The sequence below is a fragment of the Mauremys reevesii genome, linkage group 9 (assembly GCF_016161935.1).
Source record: "Mauremys reevesii isolate NIE-2019 linkage group 9, ASM1616193v1, whole genome shotgun sequence".
In the NCBI taxonomy this organism is placed as follows: Eukaryota; Metazoa; Chordata; order Testudines; family Geoemydidae; genus Mauremys; species Mauremys reevesii.
This window is the reverse complement of record NC_052631.1, coordinates 20,857,264-20,877,341: the sequence shown is the minus strand read 5'-3', so window position 1 is coordinate 20,877,341 and position 20,078 is coordinate 20,857,264. Positions and strand designations below refer to the sequence as shown.

The window sequence follows — 20,078 nt, the reverse complement described above, 5'->3', positions numbered from 1 at the left end:
GGAAGAATAGTATCATTATCCAGAGTTGGATACTGTCAACAATTCCAACACTGGCTTACTGTCACCAACTTGGAGTAAGACCCAATATGTAGTTTCAAGAAATACAGGGCTGTACACTGTAGGAGTATCCTCTACAAACGAAGAATTACGAAGGGTCTAAATAGCTCATCCAATACCACCATTAGGAGAGAGGAACTTAAAGCTTTGTTTGGATCTAACCAGTTTATTGTTGAAAGACTCTCAGGTCTTGTCTACAGTCAGTCTGAAACAGTTTAATGCTATTGTGGACAGTGGACTCTGCGATAGCACAAATAGCTCAAACTTTTCTATTACCTATTTTATTATTGTCCCTCAGTAAACCACTGACTTTCAAAATTTTCCACAAACCACCAATTCTGGAAACTGCCACAGCTGCTTACAGCAGTGGTCTGAGTGGGGTTTCTTTTGTTTCTGCGCTTGGGGTGGCAAAAATGGTAGACAGAGCCCTGCGGCGCGGCAGGAGGTGCGTGCGCTAAAATTTTTTACTGATAGAGGTGCGCGATCCAAAAAGTTTGGAGACCACTCACTTAGAGAGCAATGCAACTGTGCTAGCACAGAGTGGACAAAACTGTAGGGGGTTAAAACATGAATCAACAGAGCTAGCATGGAGACACTGAACTATTTGTACTTAACCTGGTTCTAGACCACTGGTTTAATCCTTTAGGGAATACACAGCCTCAAAATGGTATTAATGGGGTAAGACCCAACGTTTGGTTTCAAGGCTTACAGAGCTACATCCAGAGGAAGTGCCAGAAATAGAATAGGCTGGTATTTCATCTATACTCACAGTAAATGGAAAAGCAGCTCACCTCTCTGACTCAAAGAAAGCATAAAAGAAAAAAAAAAAAGAACAGGCATATGACCCATGCTTCCAGTACAAAAGGCAGGATGACAAGACTAAGGAAGAAGCTTATGTACTGGTTTTACCCGGCTTCCCATTTCATTCCTGGCAGATAGACATACACAGTATATATATATATATATATATAGTTTTGTTAACACGGCTATGGAGAAAAAAAGATCAGTGTGATAAAGCTTGCTTTTCTGTGAAGGCTGACTTCTTCCTGTAATTTTAAATATTGTCTGCACAGATCCAACTTAACATTTAATAAGCTTTTTCAAGATTTAGGAATTATCGATTTATTATACTTTGTACAGTACTCTATTACATATGGCTAATATTGAGACGGTATGCACAAGTAAGAGCTAATATGCTATGACCTCTTTCAGTGGACTGATTTTGAGAAGAGAGATAAGGATGACATTGACAGCAGACTAACTGGAGGAAACAAGCAGGCATAAGTAAAAATCTGTGCAAAGATGCATTTTAGACACTTTCTGAACAATAACAGTGTTATGCATTACTCCTTACAGTCACTAGAACTTCAGCTGAATATGTAAACTGCACGTTTTGAATCAACATCATACATGCATGCTTGTATATGAAGGACTTTATGAAAGTTTACAAAACACAAATAAAAACCTAGTGCCAACTAATTTTCTGTAGTACTTGAAGTTCATAGGTATAAGGAGCACATGGTTGTGTAACATATGTACACATGTAAGCATGTGAATTAGATATTTTAAAGTTTTCTTTTATTGTCTATCTAAAACACAAAAATGCTATAAATAAGAAGCCTGTAACTTAAAACTTTCCAATTAAATACAGTCTAAAGTTACTGGGGATTAACAGCTGTACCAATGTGCGACTCTGAACAGAACAAAAGCACAAACTTTTGAAACTGAATCACAAATAATCTTTATTCTCTATTCTTTCCACTACTACATCCTGAACGGTACTTATTCCTTTAGTGGTCTCTACACCTACCTATTAATCTGGCATTCACTGAAACAAATGCAAAAGGTAGTTGTGCAATCTGCACAAAACTTTTGGATGTCTTTTTTTGGGTGTTCTACTACGGGACAGAAGACAGACTGAAATTCTGTAATAAAGAAACTAATGGATAAACGGCTAACTGTAGCAGGGGACTACAGTATTGGAATAATCAAATCATTTCTGATGTGAAGAGATGTTTTTCTGCTAAAAACAATGCAACATCAAATATCAATAAGAACGGCCGTACCAGGTCAGACCAAAGGTCCATCTAGCCCAGTATGCTGTTTACCGACAGTGGCCAATGCCAGGTCCTCAGAGGGAATGGACCTAACAGGCAATGATCAAGTGATCTCTCTCCTGCCATCTATCTCCATCCTCTGACAAACAGAGGCTATGGGCACCATTCCTTACCCATCCTGGCTAGTAGCCATTAATGGACTTAACCACCATTAATTTATCCAGTTATCTGTTAAATGCTGTTATAGTCCTAGCCTTCACAACCTCCTCAGGTAAGGAGTTCCACACATTGACTGTGCGCTGCGTGAAGAACTTCCTTGTATTTGTTTTAAACCTGCTGCCTATTAATTTCATTTGGTGAGCCCTAGTTCTTGTATTATGGGAATAAGTAAATAACTTTTCCTTATCGACTTTCTCCACATCAATCATCATTTTATATACCTCTATCATATCCCCCCCCCCCCAGTCTCCTCTTTTCCAAGCTGAAGACTCCTAGCCTCTTTAATCTCTCCTCATATGGGACCCGTTCCAAACCCCTAATCATTTTAGTCGCCCTTTTCTGAACCTTTTCTAGTGCCAGTATTTCTTTTTTGAGATGAGGAGACCACATCTGTACACAGTATTCGAGATGTGGGCATACCATGGATTTATATAAGGGCAATAATATATTCTCAGTCTTATTCTCTATCCCCTTTTTAATGATTCCTAACATCCTGTTTGCTTTTTAGATTGCCTCTGCACACTGCGTGGACATCTTCAGAGAACTATCCACGATGACTTCAAGATCTTTTTCCTGACTTGCTGTAGCTAAATTAGCCCCCATCATATTCTTGTATAGTTGGGGTTATTTTTTCCCAATGTGCATTACTTTATATTTATCCACATTAAATTTCATTTGACATTTTGTTGCCCAATCACTTAGTTTTGTCAGACTTTTTTGAAGTTTGTCACAGTCTGCTTCGGTCTTAACTATCTTGAGCAGTTTAGTATCATCTGCAGACTTTGCCACTTCACTGTTTGCCCCTTTCTCCAAAACTAGGTCCAAAAAAACCCATCAACAGTTGCTAAAGCAGTTGCAGCCATTACCAACATTTCACGCTGTAACGAAAAAATGTGATGTATAAACAGTTAATAAATAAGAATGATAGTCACAAGCCTGAGCTATTGTATGAAAAATGATCATCCACAGCAGTTATTTTAAGTACTGAGCATATGTTCCAAGATTTGCTAGAGAGATGTCAGTCTCTAAAATTTAACAAGACTTAACAGCTTAACAATGTTTTCATTTTGCACAAGACTACTTTAACAGTAGATTAAAAAAAACCTCCATCACACTAATGGCACAGTCTACCTGAAATTAATAATTTTTAAACTATTTTTAAACTCTGTACAGTATTACACATCTCACTAAGTCCCTCTGCCAATTTTTGTGGTTTTACAAATTTTCCTAATTTAAAATGTTTCTCTCTCAAAGAAGAAAAACAGTGTTAAATTATTATAAAATGCCGAAAACAAACAAGCTAGAAGAAATATTTTCCTCTAAACGCTTTCAATAACAGAAATCTTACTGGTTACTTGAAACAAATATAGGTCAAAAGTTTTCCAACAAGACGGTGATCTTTAAATTGATGCGTCTCCAAGATTTAATCAATAACTAAAACTAGACAGGCTATCACATTCTATTTCTGTGTATTATCCAAATTATAAAGGCCTATGATTTTTGTGGGAAGGATTCAAGACTAACATATGTACAATACGACTTGAGAGAATCAACATTAAGATGCAATGTTTAGGCATCAAAAGTAGTAGTGATTTAAGAGAACTCTGAATTATACTTTTTCATACTAAACATACAGAAGAGAATGAAACACATGTGGTTTGTTTGTTTTAAATAAAAACCTTCACAACAACACTTCTGGAATTATAATACAGGTGTGTGTGTGTGTGTGTGTGTGTGTGTGTGTGTGTGTGTGTGTGTGTGTGTGTGTGTGTGTGTGTGTGTGTGTGTGTGTGTGTGTGTGTGTGTGTGGAGCAACCAGTGAACACCTCATTGGGGAAGGTACTTTCTACACAAAGACAGCAGAACCCCATTTTCTGAATCCCTTAATATTAAACTAATCATTTATTCCCTGAATGCTTTACACTCAATTATTTCATTATTTGACATCCCCAAACATTTCACTTAAACAAAAAAGTACAAAATTATATTGGCATATTTCATTGAGTTCAAAATCTAGACATTATTGGATCCTACCTCCTACAGTCCTACCCATGCCTTTGTGTCATTTCAACATTAGATTATGCTATGCTCTACCACACGTTGAGCCCATTCAGAAAGTTAGGGCAGAGAACAGATGCCCACTCATGTGGTGTTTCATGCAGATAAGATGCCAGAACACTGCCATAATGTTAACTGGCTCCCAATAGTTTCTGTGTGGCGTTCATAAAGCATTCTCTATTAAAATCAGCTCCTTGAAAAAACCCTGAATTGCTTAGGACTGGCTTACTTGACTAATTGTCTGTGTCCCATATGATACTGATGCAGCAGCTCCCATAGCTTAAACAAGGATCACCAACGGCAGGACAATAATAAGGGTCTTCGTTGGTCTTCACTACCCAAACTGGGAAAAGCCATATCCTGAATTTGTTAGCCAAACTGTAAATCAGAACTGCTTTCATCACTGTCTGGGAAGGGGATGGACTGATATCCAGATGGTACTTGACACAAATCATAACAGTGCCAAACCAACGTGAGGCTGTACAAAATATATTTCACTGTACTTTAACTGTTTCCATAGTGCTGTAGCTGAACCTGTGTTAGGGCAACGAACAGTTTATAAATAATATTTTGTATTTTAACTATGCACTGCCCTGTTGATACTACACAAATACATTAAATATTGAAACAACTCGGCTGCCGCGCTGGCTGAAGCCTTCCCTCGGGTATATCGCATGTTGACAAGGAGCAGTAAAATAAAGTACGCGAAGCCTGAAGCAAAGACATAACACGCGCACTAGGCAGAGCTAAGAGTCAGAGCAACTCTCTCCGTGTCAGCGGCTACCAGCTTCTTACAGAGAGAAGGACGAGAAAGGTGTCTCCCCCCCCACCCCCATATCCACACACCCGTCAGCACCCGCCCTGTTCCTCTCCCTGGTGTACAGCAAAGGGAGACACCCAGGGAAGGGAAATGCCGAAAGGCGTTAACTCCCCTGTCAGCGCAGACACTCCCCACTCCGGGCAGCCACCCTCAGCCCCACAGCTGTCCGGGTGAGGAGGGGAAGACAAGCCCGTTCCCGGCTGGGGAAGCGAAGGGCTCAGCCCGTCCGCGCCCACCCCACCTCAGTAGCTTCCCTTCGCTCGTGAGGAGAAAGGGGAAGACACCCCCGCCCCTCCTCAGCCGGCAGCGCAGGCCTCAGCCCCAGAGCAGGCCCTCGGCTGATGCAGCAGCAGCAGGGAGGCGGTGGTGCCGGGCGCGGGATTAGGAGAGACGCCAGAGCACAGCGGCCCAGTCCCGCCGCCATGCCCGGCCCCTCCCGCAGGGTGCTGTGGGAACTACCTCCAGGTCGCGGCCTTTGTTCTTGAAGTTCTTCAGCCGTTGGTTATCCAGTTTCTCGTTGTCGGCCATGGCGGGAGAGAAGGAGCGCGGCCTCCTCCCGGGCCTGCCGGGATCCCCTGCCCGGCGCCGCCGCCGCCGCCTCGCTCGCTCGTTCACTCACACTCCCTTCCCGTCCGCGCTGCGGCCTGCGCCACTAGGCCGCCGCTGCCACTGCCGCCTCCGCACTTCCTGGCTTCCTTCCGGCCGCTCGCTAGCTTCGGCTGCCTGGGCGGCGAAATGTGCCGGTAACCAGCAAAGCGACAGAGCCGAGGGGGGAGGGACGAGGGGAGGGGAGGGGAAAGGAAAGGAGGAGGTAGCCTCGATCTAGCCGGCCGAGGCTACGCCCACCCCTACCGACCGCGCCCTCTGATTGGCTGTGGAGGCAGGGGCCGGCGGCGAATGGGAGAGAAGAACTTGGGGGGAGGGAGCTGAGTTGTGGGAGGGGAGGAGGGAGCGGTGGAGGAAGAGCGGTTGTGACGGGACAAGGCGCTCGATGTGGGGAGCGAGGGAGGCGGAGACCCGCAGGGGGAAGGCACCGAGGGCGAGAAGGGAGAGGGAGCGAGTGCTTCTGTCACAGCAGCCAGCGGGGGTTCCCACTAAGCCAGACAGCCATTTTGAGCCCCAGATTTTTAGAGGTGGGGGCGCGGGGTCCCCTACTCCTCCAGCAGCTGCTTCTTCCGTTGTTGGCACAAGTAAAAGTCAACAACATCATCCTTCCCGCCCCACTCCGCTGCTGCGCGCGTACCTTGGGAGCTGCGGAGGCTTCTCCCTCTGTCTCTAGCCTGTGGGGCAAGAGACTGTGTGGCACCCGCTGCTGAGGGGGAGGAGGCAGATAAGCGGTTAGTAGCTGCTGGTTTTTATTATTTATTAACTGTTACAAAACTTTTCACTATGTTTTCTAAATAATCACAGGACAAAACTGTGTCTTTTGCTTATTCTAGCCCTGCGTTTGTGCAGAAACCAGCACTTGGGGATGACTGGGTACTGGGGCTCTCAGCTTTCACTGTTTCACTTATTTTTTCCCAACTGAGTCACTTCCTCTACTTCCATCCAACTCCCCTTTACCCTCCATCAAATTTGCACCTCCCTGTTGTTGCCGGCACAGAGGCGACAGCAACAGTGGTTCGTTGCCCGGAGTGCCTCGCTCCAATAGACACACCAGGGTGGAGAAGCAAAAAAAGGTTTATTTGAGCCCAAATAAGGTGCAAGGGAGACATAGCAATCTCAAATCCTGCACACAGATACAAGCGGTTTTCCTCTCTTTATACATAACTTCAGCTAAGCATTCCCATCACCCCCACACTCCTCCTCTCCCCCCACCTTTCATTCCCATGCAGCAAATACACTTTGCAATAGCAATTACGTTAAGCAGTTAAGTCATACTTGGCAAAAACCACTTTAGCTCGTTAGTAACTCTTCTGTGAACAGTTATCTTGTTTTATTTCTTTGATCTGTTATTCTGCCCCCCTCCCTTAGCCAGGTGTAAGCAGGCCCCATCATTATCTCCTGGCAGTACCACAGTTGAGCTAGCTGTTGTACATTCCATTCTCGGTTACTGGCCTGCTAGGTTGATTAAAGTTCAAGCATAAACATGGAAGCGCTTTGGTCAGACATGGAGTGACTTTAGTTCATTCAGGCCTACTACAGAAGGCTTTATTGACACTTATGGCTTTCCACCCTCCTGAGTTACCTAGGGTTATGCCTAGTGACACCAACACTGTCTACCTCCTTCTGTCACAGTGGGATTAGTTTGAGACAGAAGTCAACAGTAGCTTCTTTGGAATCAGTGGATTCAATCTCTTAGCAGGTTTTCAGTGTGTGCAACCTTCAGTAGTGTGAAAAGTGAACTAAATTTTTGGCAAAAATGGAGCAGACCTGAATCCTTCAGTTTGGAACAGAAATTAGCTAAAAAGTCTCTGAGGTTAAGTCTACATTACAGTTCAGAAATGGGATTCCCATTTCCCATACACACATTTGCATGTGAGCTAGCATGCTAAAAGTAGCAGTGAAATCTTAGTGGCGTGGCACCGCAGGCTAGTCTCCCTGAATACAAATGCATCTGAACCCCATGGTTACATGCTCAGAGTGGCTGGCCTGTGCTGCCACTTCCCCAGTTATGCAACTAGTTTTAGAGTGGTAGGGTAGCTCCAATGAGAACTAGTGCAGGTATGCCTACTCAAAATGGGAATCAGACCCTAAGGTTGTAGTGCAGATATACAGAGTTATTCCCAAATAGGGCCTCTCTTCCTCAGGATAGACAGACAGCAGGGAAGTAAATTGAGGGTAGCTCATACTAGTTAATTCTATAGCACAGACATGTCTACACTGCAGGTGTAAAGTGTGATTGAGCATGGACATACTTTATCTAGCAGAGCTAACACTAGCAGTTTAGACATAGTGGCATGGTTTTCATTACAGAGTATCAGCGCTGGGTATGTTCGCTGGTTGCTATTTCATGCTGAAGCCTGTGCCACTACTTCTACACTACTCTTGTTATCTGTGCTAGTTAGATTAAAGCAAGCATGGGTATGCCTGTGCTCAGGTTCACCTTTCGCCTGCAGTGTAGACATGTCCATGCTACAGAATTAACTAGAGTGATCTATCCTCAAGTTACTTCCCTTGTATCAGCCTAGCATAAGCGAAGAGAGGCCACACTGGAGAATAAGAGTGGAGGGCTGGGGCTCTTGCTATAATAGTCTCAGGGCTTAAATTCAGCCGGAGTTGTCAGGAGCAGAAGGTGAGCAGCAGTAGGCAGAGAACTTCTGCATTAGCAAGGCCACATTCCTGAAGCTGCATGAGGAATTCTCTCCAGCCTTTCAATAGCAGGAAATGAGGAGGAGAGGGACCATACCAGTCCACAAGAAGGATGCTATTGTCCTCTGGAAGCTAGCTACCCAAGATCGTCAGATCTGTGTCTAATCCATTCAGTATTGGCAAGTCAACTAGATTCTGTAGTGATGAATTTGTCAGACAATGATTACTATGGTTCATCCGCAGGTGGCGAAGGTGGGCAGTGCCCCTAAAAAAAACTGCAAGCTTTCAGTAAATGGGCTTCCTGAACTGGGGTGGGATCATCAATAGCACATGTGTTCATTATCTGCCTCTCCACTCCCATGGTTCACATGAGTATATAAACAGAAAAGTCTATTATTCATTCATTATGCAGGACATGGTGGACCATAGAAGGAGGCTAATGGATACCTACGTTGGCTGCACTGGCACAGTGTGCAAAAACAGGTTATTCTGGAGATGTGGTCTATTTGAATATGGACAAGCAAGTAGTTTGTGCCCAAGAAATAATGATACCAAGAGGGTGTCTGTCCCCCTCACCATTACTATTTTGGAAGACTCAGCCTATCCTCTGCTTCCCTAGAACATGCTTCCTATTTGCAAACACCTGGGAAAAATAAGGTTTAACTAAATACATAATAGGTGTTAGGATAGTCATGGAATGTGCCTTCAGTTTATTGAAAGCAAGATGGTATGTGCACAGAACTGTTTGGATAAAGTGTGTCTAATACAATTCCATTTAATAATATTCTCCATAAGAATAATGGAGATTGGTCATTAGCTGGTAAACCACCACCCCCTTAAAGTACAATATCCTCCATAACAATAATAGAAAATAGTGGCATGGATCTTTCCAGGCTGCAATAATCATTCCTCCACTGTGTCCATGCTGAACTGTTCTGCCACTTGGGTCTCATCTTCAAAATAGGTCCTGTTACTGCAGGCTAAGCTTGGACTCGCTAGATGCAAAAGCTGGCTCCTATTGCTTCAGTTTGCTGTTCTCTGACTCTATTCACTTCCTGTTGTCCATCCAACCCGCAACCCTGCCTGGATCTCTAAAAACATCCAGTATGAAATCAGGGTCTGTATTTGGGGTCCTGCTAATTATGTGATCCATCTTGGTATAGTATGAGTACATTCTTGGGAAATTACTGTACTGGGATTTATGGTACTTGATCTTCTGGTAGAGCATCTTAATTCCTCTAATTTTTCTCCAAGTGCTGAGGTTCTATTCACTGGAGTCCCTGTTCGGTCAGCCAGTTTGAAATATCATGGCATTTCAGTTCTTGCTCCCAAAATCATGGTCCCTACTAACATTGCACCACAGATCCACCAGTACCTTGGTGTTGGCTTCTAGCTAGCTGGTATTATACAGAAGCAATGTTTCTTGGGGGTGGGGGCTGTTCTAAAAAAACCACAGAGCTCTGGGCCCGAGATGGAGGAGTACAATTACCGGTACTGGAAACCACATACCAATGTAAGAAATGAATGCTGAGTAGCCCTATATGCAGAGGTAGGTGACTTCTGGTCAGGAAACAGGTAATATATAGATGGCAAGAAAAGTCCACATGGTGTGGGGCCTGCAGATATTGGGGGAAGGCAATGGAGGATTGGCGACCTGGATTGGTGAACTTTATGGCCTGAGGGCCACATCTGGTAAGGAAATTGTAAGGCGGGTCATGAATGCCTGGTGATGGAGGGGGACTTTATAGAGTGTGGCATGGGGGGCTCTATAAGGGATGTTACTGAGGTGGGGGAAAGGGGAGCTCATGGGGTGTGGCGTGGAGGGGCGCTACCAGGGACTCCTAGGGGCCCTGCTGGTAGTGACACCAAGGCAGCCATATCAGGCACTGCCACGGGCGGAGGCACCCTAGCCGGGATGGGTGCAGCCTCTGGGCAATTTTGAGGCTCTTGAGGGTGTGGCCATAGGAGATCAGGAGGGGATTGGGTGCACTGCTGGGTGTGTGTGTGTGAGGGGGGGCTGCCATGTAGGGGTGTGATTCCAATCCCAGAAACAGCATGGTGAAGTTGCGCCTGCGCAGTTTGGCCCTGCATGCCAGAAGATGGTGCTCATCAAGGGAATTGTGAATCAGGCTCGGGAGCACCAGGCGAGCAGAGCAGGGCAAGCCAAGCCATGCTTCCTGGCAGGAGCTCAAGGGATGGATAAAAATATCTGACAGACCGGAAGCGGCCAGCGGGCCATAGTTTGCCCACCCCTGAGTTAGAAGCTGTTGAGGGAAGTTCATTTGAGGTCTGCCCTATTCACTAAGTCACGCCAGCCAACTCAAGTTACTAGTGCTAGCAGACTCAAGTGATGGTTTTTGTATCAGGAGTCCAGGACAGATTTGAAATTTGATTCTCTGTTCACTAGGGAGATAATGTTGAGTAGTGGTGGGCAACCTGCGGCCTGCAGGAATATGATGGTCACCGCTTCCTGCAGCTCCCATGGGTTGGGAACAGCGCACTGTGGCCACTGGGAGCTGCGGCTGGTCGTGCAAATGTAAACAAAATGTCTGGCGGCCACCAGCGGACTACCCTGATGGGCCACAGGTTGCCCATCACTGATGTAGAGAGAACAGCACTGGGATGATGGGCTCATAAGAACCTGTGTTGTTAACTAGATACGTGTTTGCATTTTGTATGGGTTGGAGCTTTTTCAAAATAAGTGGTATTTATTCCTACGTACTAATAGTTGTACTAATCATGTTTAACTGTCACAAATGTGTGGATGACGAGTGCTGCTGAATCACACTTAAAAGAGTTGTTTTCTTTTCACGACTATTAACAGATTAGAGAGAAAATATTTGTATTTAGTTTCCATTATTTATGCAGGTGTTTGCTACAGGAATGGCCTAGAAAAAAAATAGGACAGTGATTGTAAAACCACAAGAAAAGGGCAGCTCTCAGAGCTTATTTTTTAAAAGCGATTAAATTTCAAACTGATGTTTTCCATTTTGAGTCAGAGAAACAAGAGACTCCATCAGTGTTTTCAGTTCTAGCTCATTTTTGCACTGTTTCTGCTGAGAACAATCATAAGCTGAACAATTAGAATGTGGCTGCATCATTCGAATAGGAAAAGGTCAATGAGTAACAGTGCTTTTTCTTTCTTTGCTAGTGTGGAAAGTTCCTCCCTTGTTTTTGCTGAAGCTTCTGCTGCTGAGTTTCTTGTACGAAGCCCGCTGTTCATACACAGAACAGGTTAAGTCTCTGAAAGAAGTCTCTCTCAGTTTGTTTTAATTTTCAGACAGATTTTAAAGCCTCCTATTGTGATTAAGGATTGTGTTGCATGTTTCAATGGTACACTTACAATTCCTCACACTCTTCCCCTCTTTCAAGTTGTCCTAGCTTAAAATGTCATAATCACACACATTGACATGATGGAAAGAAGATTGCACTGGCAACTATATTCAGGGACTTAAGACACTCAGGGTACGTCCGAACGGCGGTGGCGGAGTCGACGGGGGAGCCGCGGACATTGATCCCGCGCCGTGAGGATGGGTAAGTAGTTCAAACTAAGGTAGTTAGACTTCAGCTACACTATTCGCGTAGTTGCGTACCTTAGTTCGACCCCCCCCCCCAGTGTAGACCAGGCCTCAGATGTGCAATTATTGCCCACTGTGTACCAGGAGGGCAGAATACAGAAAAAGTTATCTAAACAAATCAAAAGTGTGACTAAAGGCCATGGTAGCAAAAGACTGAAGACTTCAATCATACTGCCTTGATAATGTAGTTAGTATATTTAAAGTTCCAGTGTTTCAGAGTTATTGTTCACTGAAAAGGCCAACATCTGAAAATTTTAGAGAGTGAAAAAGAAAATTTATGGAAGAAGCTTTACAATCTTAACCATAATATCTATCTGTACAAATACTACAAAACATGGAAGAGTTACCACTATAACACCAAGGCAATAGTCTCATAACTTAAAGGGAAGGCACTTAAAAGCACATTATTATAAATAGTTCTGTATAAGTGCTTCCTAGTCACTCCCCTTGTGCACCTGGGAGATCTGGGAAGCAGTGTGCAGAATATTTCTTGGAGTTGTGCAGCTCCAAAAAGCCTTCAATATGGGCCAGTGTCTTAAAGCACAATTGAGCCCCCCCTTGACTGGCAGAATGCAATTATCTTTACTGAAATTTATTTATTGAAATTGAAAATATTGGGGTTTAACTCACATTTTACAGACAACGTCCTGAGATTAAATGATCACAAATGGTCAGGCCCTTGACTGATGGTAGTGGAAGGGGAAAAGCAAAATTATATGGTCTAGGACCCAATGGGAGCCTGAGGAAAGAACACCTTGCTCCCTCCTTACTCTCTCCTGCTGCTGTACTGCCCTTTTCATTTCTCATCCAAACACATGAGAGCTGAATCCCTCTCTTCCAATTTTCACCACCACAATTAAGCTCTGACCTAGGATCAAATAACCTGTGGGTGTGAGAAGAAGGGTAGGGGGGAAAATAAGCCAATATCTGTACCAACCCCAATGTAGATGCATTAGCCCCACATCTACCCCTCAACCAGTACCAATAACCTATAATAGCCCTACAGAAAGTCTTCCCACTCCACTGCCCTGCAGCACCCAAAACTCTCCCACTGTTGCTTCCTATGACCTTAATCCCACATTATTTTGCAACAAACTGAGATATGGAGGACTGTGCAATAATTTTTCCATCATTTTGTGACTTGCAGTTTGAAAATTGAGAACCACAGATCTAGTGTTCCCTGGAGGATTCCCATTCAATCCAGACCTGTCCTGAACTTTCAAAGCTTCTAAAATTGTCGGATCTAGCATAACATTCTTATGGGTGTATTTTTTTCCCCCATGAATCACATTCTTAGCTCCCACTAAATTGTGTGTTCATAGAAAGGAGCTTGTCCTTCAATAGTCTTTGATGTGTCTTTCTGGTCTGTTATCATTTGGAGAATAATTCACAGAGGACATAGTCATGCTTATTGTAACTCCACTGACTTCAATTGAGACATCAGGAATGAAGCAGGTCTATTATGTTTAACTGCAGTCTAATTTATCTAGCTGTCAGAGATACCATGGTAATTGTATTTATTTCTTCATGAGGGCACTATGGAGAGTATTTGCAATAGTGTTAAAGAGTAGCACAAGTAGCCATTCCACGTATGATAACCATAACTAAAGCAAGGAACTTAAAAGGTCACTATCAGTGATTTCTTCAAGCAGTTTCTCACTCTTCCTCACCATTAACTTCATTTTACCCTCAGAGCAGCACTGCTGATAGCCAAATACTTAGAAGAAATTATGGATTTGAAGGATTGACAGCAGACTCCCTTTTAAATTGTTGGTTTCCTGGCATTATGCCATCTTCCAAAAAAGTCCAGAGACTCAGGTACTTTTAGTTTCTCCAAAAAGGGTGTACTTGGATGGAAGTATTTCCAGCATAAAAAAATATGTACATTACACAAGTTTAATAGGTATGATATATTCTGGGATGATATATGTGATGTGTACAAAACTATGGCTTTAATATATTTGCCCTTCTCTCAGAGTGGAGTTCTAAATGCAAATGCCCAGAGACATGGAACTAGAGCCTAGTCTATATTCCATCCATTGTTGCATTGCTCAAACAGGGGACTGTGAGCTGGTTTAAACAGTCTTTAGGTGGCATGAGGTCATTGGACATGGCTCTACACTACTCACTTATGAAGTGGCCTGCCTGGTCCTTGATGTAAGTTAAACCACCCTCAAGGTTACTCCAACTTATGCCCTGCTTCCCATGCCCCTCCCCCCCCAATGGGTCCCAGGAATCATCAGAAGCTGTAGAGTAGTGCAATACAGTTCACTGTACTCTGGCCACACCCCAACATCTCCCTACCTCCATCCATCCCTGAGGGCTTGGAGTGGGGCCAATGTAGAGCCCTTCCACCAGCACATACACTGCCTCAGAGGGCCTGCTCCTGCACAGGAGATATTCTCAGGAAACAGTTTCTGCCCACTTTAAAGCACCTTTACTCTGCAAGAATGGTGTAGAGGGACCTTAGTGTATCTGAGAATCAGGCCCCAATATTTTTTAAATGTTAGATTATGTACAAATACTTTCTTTAGCTGATAAATTCCCATTATAAAAATGTGTACTTTTTATTTCCAGGCAATCTACTAAGTTTGCAAATGGGTTCTTGTTCATCATTTTATAGATTTTTGCACTGTAACTTAACTTAATGGTTGATTAGCAAGATGTTGATGTCTTAAAACCCTCTTTCAGATAAGCCCATAAAGTGATTTAACTCCCTCTAACTTTCAGCAGGTGCTCATGTTTATGGTATTTTTTCCAAATGTGCACTGATGTACAATGATTTACTGAAAATGGATTTTCAGATCCAGTAAACCTAGCCCTCATTTTATAAAAAATAAATAAAAAATTACATTTTAAACTGAGAAGATAAAAATTATCTGCAAAAATACTCATTAATCCTGGGGTTTATATGCCATTTCAGACTTGAAATGGAACACCTAGAATTAAAAAAGTGGATTGTGGGTAGGATATTTTATGATCTTTCATCTGGTATATTATAATATACCAGATGAAAGATATAGCTATATAGGTAGATATACACACAGAGATTTGTTTTAATTTTACACCGAGTGTCCGAGCCTTGGAACCCAACTAGTCTTGCTGACACTGGCCATATCAAATATCTAAAGTTGGTATCAAAACACAAAAACCAATAAATATATTAAATTGAGTTATGTACAGTATAACAAGGTGCAATATTTAAAAGATTCCCATGATCATTTTCTAAGAAGAAAATGTATTTACTAGGACAGCCCCACAACAAGCTATAAGCTTTATTAAAAAGGACTATGGCCCCACTGTAATACCCAAAAAATTCAGTGTGCAACCTTATCTTTCCCCACTCTTCTCCCACCCCCCGGTACCCCTCCTCCCCTCGCTCTGCCATGGCAAGCAGGTGAGTTTGGAAACATCAATGATATATTTCTATGAAGCGTTAGTGAAGTGTGAGTGGAGGTTTGCTGTTAGATGGAAGGATGGAGGAGTCTGCAACGTGCTCATGTCAGGACTGATGAGCCAGTGGAGATATGATTCCAAGGCAAGTCAGCACAGAACTCTCAACACAGTGAAGCTCAAATTCTATACCATACAGAAATAGATCATGACGAGTGCAAAAAAAAAAAAAGTCTAACATTTCCTTGGTGGTGTAATAACAACAGAGTTGGCTTCAGTGGAGTTAATCTGGATTCACATGTACGCAACTAAGATCACAGTTTATATGGTTAAACCTAGGGAAAACAAAAGCAAAAAAGCCACCTTGATTTCTATCTACAGAATACCAGGGTGTCCCTTTTTAATCACACCTGCCCTCCAATGTTCATGTGTTGGAACTGTCATGGTTCTGCTGTATCATTGAGCTACTCCAACCTCCAGGATTTCACCATTAAGGGTGGGGCTTGCTTTAAGACAAGCCTCTTCATCCTCTTCTGCAGTTTTATTTTCCCCTGTACCGTTTGAATCAGATTCTCACTTTTGCTTATTTAAAAATGAAAATGTTCCCACAAAGCAGGTGGTCATCTTTCCTGGGCTATTTGCTGTTGATGTTGCCTCGCTGGCCAATGCTAAGCCACTGGTTTAGATTTTCTCTGCTTGTTGTCAGCTTGTTTTCAAATAAAAGGCTGTGCACTCTGAGCATCTGCTCCCGCCACAGCAGCAAAGTCTCCATGTGAGCTCCTGCCAGAGCTCCCACATCCATCCTTACTGAGGTCTGTATACTTGAAGGAAGCAACATGATGGAATATGCATTGAAGATGCAGACCATCCCATTTGAGCTAGAAATGCATTTTAATTTTTTTTGCACCTTAGAGGAGTTTTCTGCTCTGAGCCCCAAACCCTCTGATCCTCCAAATTTAATTTTTAAGAGAATTTTAATCTTCTAGAACAAAAATTGACATTTAAACTGATGTTTAAAATTTGAATTCCATATTCTTACATAAAGTTACCAGACCAAATTAATCCTTGATGTAATTTAGCTATGGATGATGGGGATACAATGGGGATGATTTGACCCTTGGTCTCTAATGTTAATTAAAATAGTTTCAAAGTAAATTACCTTTGTCAAGTGTCCTTCATCACATGCCTGTCTTCTTTCCCCTAACTGCCCCAAGCACAGATGTCTCTGCTGCTCCATGGTGGGTAACAGGTAGGAGTCTGGGGTGGATTCTGATAAATAACCTTTATTTAAAAGAGAGCATAGCCCAAGTAAACTGTAGTAGCAGCTACTGCTGGTTATGAGTAGAACTAATATTCAGGGTTCCTTCCTGAGGTACAGCTCACAGACCTAATGCAGTATTACCAACCTCAAGAAATCAAAATCAAATGGGATTGGGGCCAAAAATCATGAGGTTTTTTTAAAAATAAAAATAATGCTTTTAGTCTGTCTTTTGATTTTAATTCTCCTCTACTTCTCTGCCAGAGTATTTGGGAGAATTTCAGGTTGAAAAACGAAAAAACCCAAAACAACCTTTAATGCACACAAAAATGCATGCCTTTCTGTGGCTGCTCAGATGGAGACTCCACTCTACCATCCCCTCACCCCTAAGATAGGGGAACTGCCAACCCTATGCTCTTACTGTGTTGACCCTTTCCCCTCCTAGTTTATTTCCTTTGATAACAGAAGGGGTGGATAGTAAATAATTTGAGAACCACTGACCTAATATATCATGATTCACACTCATACATGGAAATTATATTACCTTTTAGAGTTGATAAGATATAGATATACATATTAAAGAACTTTAAACTTATAGCAATCATTTTATATCAGGGGTTCTCAAACTTCATTGCATCGCAACCCCCTTCTGACAACAACAATTACTACATGACCCTAGGAGGGGAGAACCAAAGCTTGAGCCCACCCGAGCCTCACTGGCTTGTGGGGGGAAGACAGGGGGCAGAAACAAAAGCCCAAGCCCCACCACCCCAGGGCAGGGAAGCCAAAATCCAAGAGTTTCAGCCCCAGGTGGAGATCCTGTGACCTGAGCCCTGCCACCCAGGGCAGAAGCCCTCTGGCTTTGGCCCCAGGTGGTGGGGCTTGGGGTTCACCTGCAGCCCCAGTTCCCAGCAAGTCTAAGGCCAGCCCTGGCAACCCCATTAAAATTGGGTTGTGACTCACTTTGGGGTCCCAACCCACAGTTTGAGAACCCTTGATTTATGTAAATAATTGCTATGTCACAATAAAAACAACATGGAATTGATTTAGTCTTTCACAAGGAGTAATGCTTCCTCGACACCCTGCCTCCCCCTCTCCCCAACAACTTCTCTGGCCAAGACTGGATTGCACTCCCCTCCTGCACTGCTCTCCTGCCTCCTACAGCTCTGGCTTGGCCAGGAGGTAGGGACTTGTAAGGGGCAAGGCCTTGTGGCTCCCCCATTTTTAAGGAGAATCCATTGCCCCTGCCCCTGATGCACACTTGCCTCTGCACCAGAGGAGCTTGGTGCTGGCTGGTGAGACCCCCCTAGAGCTAGCTGCTACCTATGGAGCCTGGCTGCCATAATATGCTCCCAGAGGAGCAACCTGAAGTACTCATGCCCCTTGGCCACCTGCCTCTCAGCAGCTTGGTCACACCATGTTTGCCACCTAGGGATCTGCCATTGAAGCTGGGTCACTCTCCCTATGGTCCCTACACACAGAGTGGAGCTGCTCCTTGCTCCCCTTGGCTGCTCTGCCCCAACTCTGTGGCTGACAGGCTTACAGTCGCACAGCCCGAGTTCTGCCATGTGAGCCCAGAACCCAGTCCAGGTGCTGGGGGCAGGCAGCTGCTGCTGACAGACAGACTCACTCCTGCCAGCTCCGGAAACCCAGGCCATGAGAATACATGCCTCTGCTCAGGCCCATGGTCAGGCAGCTGGCAGCACTCAGTGCTCTGCCTACCTGCTGCCACCATGGTCCTAGCATAGCAGGGAGAGCTTGCTTTGGCCAGGGTCACTGGTACCAATCCTGCCAGGGGCCCCACTGAGCACCCTGGGCTCTGGCTGATGCTACTGGGCCCAATCCTGCATGGAGGAGATAGGGCTGAGTACCCTCTGCTCTGGCTGATGCCACTGGGGCTGATCCTTCACTGCCCCATTTTTCCCACCACTACTGGCTTTGTGCCCTGGGCTGCTGTCCCATTCGACCTGCCCTAGTTATGGTCCAGGCAGAAGGTGACAGAAGCCCTCACTGGCCTGGATGAACCCCAGAGTGTTACATCATTCTATACCAGTTTTAGTATTGCTAATATATAACAACTTTGTTATCCGGTCTATGGCCGTCCCAAACAGCAGAAATAAGATGCAACCCTGTTTCGCACTACTGCTAACGTGGCTGTGAGAGCTGGCGATCTACCAAAAGATTAGACCAAAAATTAGACAACTGCTAAATAGAGTGCCTACGAAAAGATCCTGGGCATTGGATGGAAAGACTTAATTACCAACAAAGATCCAAGAAATGACCATCCAACAGCTTGCCTCCACTAGAATCAGAAGTAAGTACAATACATACAGTCAAACCATGTTTATCAGATCTTCCCTTACCCATCTCTCTGCAAACCCCAGAAGCTGGTGCTCTCTCCTTTGGCCACTAGATGGCACTGCAGCATCTAATTTTCCCATTCTCAGATTTATCTCTAGTATCTGATCTGGCAATTAGACTGGATAAATGGAGTTCTACTGTATTTGGGGCATGTACTCTGGATGCCAACAGAGAGATATTCCCATATAAAGTCATCAAGTGGAAGCCAACTGGTGTGAGGAAACAAAGGCACCCAAAAGAAACCTTAAGAACCCCCCTTTGTTGGGAGAGATTGATCTCAACACCATACAACAGATGGAAGCAACAGCAAATTACAGAGAAGAATGGAAGATACTAATGTTGGTGCACATTACAGAAATTGATTCAGGAAGGATGTGAAAACCCAAATCAAAACAAACCCCACCTCTCGATCATTTTTGCTTGTCTCTTATACTGATTAAACAGCTTGAGCCAGATTCTCATTTTTTATCATTTTACTGACCTTATTTTCTAACCTTACATGCCTCTGCTATTGCTACCACTGCTTGGGCAGGGAAGGGATTTTTGTTTCCACTTAATGGCAGGAGCAGTAGGGAGAATTTCCTCTTTTTAAATAACTGCCTTTTATCAGTAAGAATGGTGTTCAAAAGTCACTTTCCAGCAGCTCAGCTCTGCAAATTAATAAGCTACATGAAATTGAAAAATTATTGGATAAATCCTAAAATATCCACAGCCTCAGGGGATTTAATGCCTTTCCACTTATAGTGTTGAAACTATGTTGTACTAGCCACTGGAGTCACTGAAAGATGTTCTTGAACATTGCTTCAATACATACTCAAGATACTGATAAAGCCAAAGGTCTATTGATGTCACTGCATCAGTTTAGTTTTGTTGCTGAAACCAGGCTTCCCTCCCAACTCCCTCCCTTCATATTGAGTCCCTAAGGATTTTGTTTTCCAAGATTTCTCTTCTTTTTGTATCCCTGAACTCGTGGCCAACATTTTTCTATCAACAATGCACTAGATTGAAAAGGGAAACTATCTATT

The 20,078-nt window shown here is 43.8% G+C and overlaps 1 protein-coding gene and 1 long non-coding RNA gene across 14 annotated transcripts in view; one reads left to right on the top strand and one right to left on the bottom strand.

Moving 5' to 3' along the window:
* Positions 1-20,078, bottom strand: part of KPNA4 (karyopherin subunit alpha 4) — a 102,306-nt gene that overhangs the window by 52,399 nt on the left and 29,829 nt on the right. For 3 of the 11 annotated variants that reach the window (XM_039488666.1, XM_039488671.1, XM_039488668.1), the window contains exon 2: positions 16,594-16,715. The exons of 3 other annotated variants lie outside the window; for them this stretch is intronic. In XM_039488666.1, the coding sequence (XP_039344600.1) occupies positions 16,594-16,671 (78 nt within the window). In that variant the 5' untranslated portion in view covers positions 16,672-16,715. 5 more of the 11 variants (XM_039488669.1, XM_039488676.1, XM_039488672.1 and 2 more) reach the window with 5 other exon arrangements.
* LOC120372024 lies at positions 6,164-19,508 on the top strand. Of its 3 annotated transcripts, none has more exons than XR_005584704.1 (6): positions 6,164-6,548; positions 11,615-11,697; positions 11,836-11,997; positions 13,735-13,859; positions 18,807-19,006; positions 19,140-19,508. It is a non-coding gene; the product is annotated as an uncharacterized LOC120372024 (long non-coding RNA). The 3 variants fall into 3 exon arrangements; XR_005584705.1 differs by having other exon boundaries at positions 18,804-19,006; XR_005584706.1 differs by lacking the exons at positions 18,807-19,006; positions 19,140-19,508 and adding an exon at positions 17,743-18,469.